The sequence below is a fragment of the Olea europaea genome, chromosome 14, assembly GCF_002742605.1.
Source record: "Olea europaea var. sylvestris chromosome 14, O_europaea_v1, whole genome shotgun sequence".
Taxonomy (NCBI): Eukaryota; Viridiplantae; Streptophyta; class Magnoliopsida; order Lamiales; family Oleaceae; genus Olea; species Olea europaea.
Genome location: NC_036250.1, coordinates 6,632,405 through 6,637,533, shown reverse-complemented (window position 1 = coordinate 6,637,533; position 5,129 = coordinate 6,632,405). Strand labels below are relative to the sequence as shown.

General features: G+C 32.1%; 1 protein-coding gene across 1 annotated transcript; it reads left to right on the top strand.

Moving 5' to 3' along the window:
* The first annotated feature begins 280 nt into the window (after window positions 1–280).
* On the top strand, window positions 281–3,687 carry LOC111408954 (protein RER1B-like). Its single transcript, XM_023038807.1, has 4 exons — window positions 281–424; window positions 1,234–1,603; window positions 3,085–3,265; window positions 3,372–3,687. The coding sequence occupies exons 2-4, from the start codon at window positions 1,254–1,256 to the stop codon at window positions 3,423–3,425; spliced, it is 585 nt and encodes a 194-aa protein (XP_022894575.1). The 5' UTR covers window positions 281–424; window positions 1,234–1,253; the 3' UTR covers window positions 3,426–3,687.
* Window positions 3,688–5,129: the final 1,442 nt, after the last annotated feature.

Below are 5,129 nucleotides of genomic sequence, written 5' to 3'. Positions count from 1 at the left end.
AAAATTACATTTAAAAATATTATTTTTCCCAAATAATGGCTATAAAATAGGGGCTTAGGTTCATAAAATTGGACGTTTAATAGAGATCTGAATGGTTTTTGTCGTTGTGAACTGATTGTGTAACCATAATAAGGTGAAATACGCTGAGGGGCCGGAGGTTCAGGGACAAGGATATAGTCTGGCGCAAGATGGGACACCTCGTTAAAAAAAAAATAATAATAATAATAATAAGGTGAAATATAACTTTCAACTTTTCAAAAGTTAAAGGGTCAATAGTGCAAATTTCCTTTGTAAAATTCCTAAAACTCAGAACTCGCCGACGAAAATCGAAGTGTTATTGAGTAAAGTCGCCGTGGTCAAAACTTCGAAACTGCCTCGGAATCCTTTGATCTCTTCACTGGAAAGCTCCTATCCCTAATTTTAGGTTTGTTTCTCTGATTCTTCTTCCTCTATCTGTGTATCTATACTATGTATGCTTGTGCGTATGTGCTTATGTATCGTATATTTGTTTTTGTAATTCAGTTGCCGAATTCAGTTTTAAGATTAGCTTGTTTATTTCAAGTAACAGATCCAATAATTGAAGATTGATGAGTTCAAGTTATGAAGTTTGTATTATTAAAAAGTTTTGTAGTTAGTTATAAATTTTTAAAATTGATGGAAAAATTAATTTTTATGGTTGCCATAAAGAAAATACCGATTTTGGTGTGATAACAGGTTACCACCTCCCTATTGAAATATTAGAAGTGATATGATTAATTTTGTTCTGATTTAATCTGGTAAAATGATCTGAAGCTGAAAATGCATTAATATCTTGTAAATTCTTTCCATTTTTGTTATTTTCAAAATACTATGAAATTTATGCAAAGGATTTTTTGCAATTATAATGCAAGTTTCACTTCTGGTATTCATATTGCAACTGATTTTTTTGGTGCATTAAGCATCTGTAAAACTTAGGCCCTTTTTGAGCCCTATTAATTTGAAGAAATGTATTGTGGAATAGTGATTGATAGAGAGTGTGTTGTTAAGAAAAAGAAGGATTTTTTTTTGATTTGCGTGTAATATTATTTTAATGAAAAATGTGAGGTTAAAAATGAGTACTGTAGAAAAAATAATGGGAAAAATATAATGTAAAGGATGACAGATAGGGGCTTAGAAACAGCTTTTTAGTTTATTTATCCATTTACTTTATTATCAAGCAATCATATCTCATCGTCTGTTATATTGGATTTACAGGAAGGTTTGAACTGATTATAATGGAAGAAGTTGTGGGTGATAATGCATCCCCTTTGACAGCACTAGCCAATTGGAGAAATGACTTTTCAAAAGCTTTCCAGTATTACTTGGATAGATCTGTTCCTCATATAACTCGCAGGTGGCTTGGAACGCTCGCTGCTGCTGCAGTTTATTTCATGCGTGTTTTTTATGTACAGGGGTTCTATGTTGTCTCGTATGGCCTTGGAATCTATATCCTGAATTTGCTGACTGGGTTCATGTCCCCGAAGGATGATCCGGAGCTTGAAGCCCTAGATGGAACTTCATTGCCAACTAAAGACTCTGATGAATTCAGACCCTTCATTCGTCGTCTGCCTGAATTCAAGTTCTGGTAAGATCTATATCGCTCTAGTCCATGGACAAGTTTTTCGTAGTTGTGTTTTTATGTCACAATTCTCATGCTTGTCTCCTTAACAACAATTAGTGACCAATATGGCGTTACACATTCTTTGTTAAATTAGGAACATGTTTGGCGAATGCTAAACAATTTATTTATAAGTAAATAATTAAGTTTTAAGTTAAATAATATTTTTATTAGTTAAAGTTGGAAATGCGTAAGTTACTTATTTTACAGAAAGTTAAGAGCTACTTACAGAATGGGTTACGTTAAGAATAATGCTTTTTAGCACAAGTGACTCAAGTCTATGTGGTATTGAGCTGTAACCAATTTGATTTTTACCTATTCTAGATAGTGGACCCCACTGACACAGCCTAGTGCCTAGTTCTTTAAGGTTTACTCTTAAGCTTAGCTAATGTGCTCATTATTGAGTTTCTAACACAATGTTTCTGTCTCGTGTTCCATGTTCGTATTGATTACGACTCTTATTAGTTTGCGACTACAATCTAATTTACTACTTAACACGTGGAAATTGACACGAATCACAGTCACTTTTATAGATTTCTGAGGGAGTTTACATATTGGCAGTTCATTAGTTTCTCTAATGACTAATGCAGTTGTCCTTATTGTTACATATTATGTCTCTTTATTATGTTCATTCTTAAAAATGAAGTCTTTGGTTGTTCTAATTATGTGTAGAAAGAACAAGAACGAAAAGTATTTTTTTTTGGACCTAGTAACAAGGAAAGTTGATTTTGTAATATCTACATCTGGACCTGGTACGGCTGGGGATTGAAGAATTTTTTATTTGCCATGGTCTATATGAGATAACATGCTTTTTGGAGTTCATTATAATGAGATTAAAATGAAGTTATTTAATGAGTCTCATGATAAGTGTGGATAATAAGTGGGTAGTAGTTGTAAATGTGTGGTTAAAATTAATGTTTGACTTTGACTTCAACTTATAATGAGATTATAATGAAATCCAAACAAGCACATCAGTTTGGAAAAACTGGGTACAGATAAAAAGCAGAGGTGTGACATAAATTTTGTTCTAGTCATCCTCCCTGATTATATATTGTTTCTGGGCCCAATTGTTTAGTTTAGATTTGTGAACTGATTAATTAATTTCTAATATTTATTAAGCTATTAAAATTCGCAAAGTAGAAAATGTTTGATTGTCTTTCTTTTCTCGTTTTTATAACTGATTAATTAAATACTCTTAATTTACAAAATCCAAACGCAACGCCACCTCAAATATGTGGGAAAACGAGAATTGGGACTGATGTGCTTTCAATATTCGGTTTCCCCATTCGTTATAGAACATTGAATTAAAAATTGTGCAACTGGAAACATCTGCACAAGTGGCCATGCATTCATCTTCTTTCTCTCTGCTGCTAGTTTTTTCTATTAGCATTTTTTGCTTCTCTTTTTTCCTGACAGATTTTTGTTTACCCTTTGTTTTATTGTTTCAGGTATGCAATAACAAAAGCTTTTTGTGTTGCCTTTTTAATGACCTTTATTTCTGTATTAAACATCCCAGTTTATTGGCCCACTTTATTCTTTTTCTGGGTCTTTCTGTTTTTACTCACAATGAAACAACAAATTACACACATGATCAAGCACAGATACATTCCTTTCAACATTGGAAAGCAGGTGAGAGCTTTATTTTCATTTTTCAAATTCTCGAAATATCAATATCTTCATGTATCTTGAAAATTGTATATAATGACTGCTCTTTCCTTTAAAACCATTTGATCAGATCTATGCTGGGAAGAAGTCTGCTGAAAGTACGAAGGTTCATAGGAAAGACTGAGGTTGGAAGTACACCTTCACACTTGTGACAGGAATCATGCAGACTTTGTATTTTAATTACTAAATTTCTTGGATTATTAAGCTCAAACATATTTTTAATGTCTGTAATATGCCATTTGTTTAAACTTAGACATGCTTGTAATATGCATGACTTGTTATTTTGAATGTGGAAGCGTAGTGTCTAATTTTCTAAATGTTGCATATCATGTGATTAACTTCTGGAAATGTATGATTTTTTATCTCACATTTCAAATTTGGGATCATATGTCACTATTAATCAGTTTATTGTAAACACTGAATGTCCACAAATTTTGATGTTTCCTGCCTTGCCAGTTGCCGTTATGGTTGTCCAGGTTAGAACTCATATATTTTCTTTTTAAAATCTGTTTGTATCTTCTTTTATGCCTTGCACTATGGTTTATGGTAATCAAGAATAATGGTGTCTTTGGATTGTCTGTGGGAAAGTTAATTGGATAGATTTATAGATTAATTGGGTAAATCACCTTTTGAGATCATAAACACCACGTGCAGTCAAATTCAACATTTCATTAGAGAGAGATCAGTGGAAAGGATTTGCCTAATGTAGTGATGAATCGAATGTAATGACTATATATTTATTGGGAATAGGATTTAGTTTGATGTTTGTTTAAGTATCTATGCTTGTTCGATGAAAATAAGATTTAGTTTGTTTGGTTACGTATCTATGCTTGTTTGCTAAATGTGCGTAATCTGTGACTTTATTTTTTTTACTTCCCGAGATTGCGCATGTTTCCTGCAAAAGAATGATGTTTACTTCTCCTCGAGGTTAATAAATCTACTCAAGAACTCAATTCAAATTCTTCTCCTACTAGTAGATTGAAGATATTTTATAGCTTGTTTAACAGTTTTAGATGAATTCCAGAATAGCATTGGTTTTTATATATCCTTTTAAGATACTAGGTGGAGTATAAACAAGTAACTCTTGACCTTTTATCTATTAATTGCTTTAGCTGTCTATTTCCTTCTCCAAATGAGTTCCTTTCCTTGAACTAGTAATTTGTTATTGTCCTTGTTATACTTTACTTTAAGGTTTCTCATAATTGATAATTCAATTTTTGAGTTATATTTTGGTCATCTACTTTTCCTGTTACATAGCGGAATTATTAGAATGGACGTTTGATCCCTGATTAATGATAGAGGATAACTCGATGGAATGGTGACTTAGGTGGTTAGAGCATGTCTTTGTCTATATCTAATGAAGTTCTCGTTTATAAGAATGATGTGATCTTTGTATAACGTGTTAGAAATAGTGAGGGTTAGACCAAAACAAATAATCTCAGTTATGATTATTAAAGATCCAGTGGTGTTAATTCTTGATTTGTGATAATGAGTGTGTACCGGCTGTATCTGTTTTTATACGTGTAGATGAATACTAATGAATTCAATGTACAATTAAGTTATGTAATAAAGAATTGCATCTGTACATATTGTTCAAGAAGATTATTAATGAACTTAAAAACTAGAGTAAATTATTATTCATTAGATAAGAGATTGTGGATTTGTTCTAAGGGCTACTGGATCGGGATGATCAGGTCGGATGAGGGTTGCTGTAATGTCTTGAAATTTTTTTCATCTTCATTATTTCATTCTTTTATAAAAATAGGTCCGAGGTGTTACCAAAATGTTCTTTATCTAATTTAAACGAAAATATCACTTTTATTAAGTG

Excerpts from the sequence above, each read along its gene's own strand:
- LOC111408954 (XM_023038807.1), top strand. The coding sequence starts at position 1,254 with ATGGAAGAAGTTGTGGGTGATAATGCATCCCCTTTGACAGCACTAGCC. Across the intron at positions 1,604-3,084 it reads CTGCCTGAATTCAAGTTCTG|GTATGCAATAACAAAAGCTT; the intron begins GTAAGATCTATA and ends TTATTGTTTCAG. Across the intron at positions 3,266-3,371 it reads CTTTCAACATTGGAAAGCAG|ATCTATGCTGGGAAGAAGTC; the intron begins GTGAGAGCTTTA and ends CCATTTGATCAG.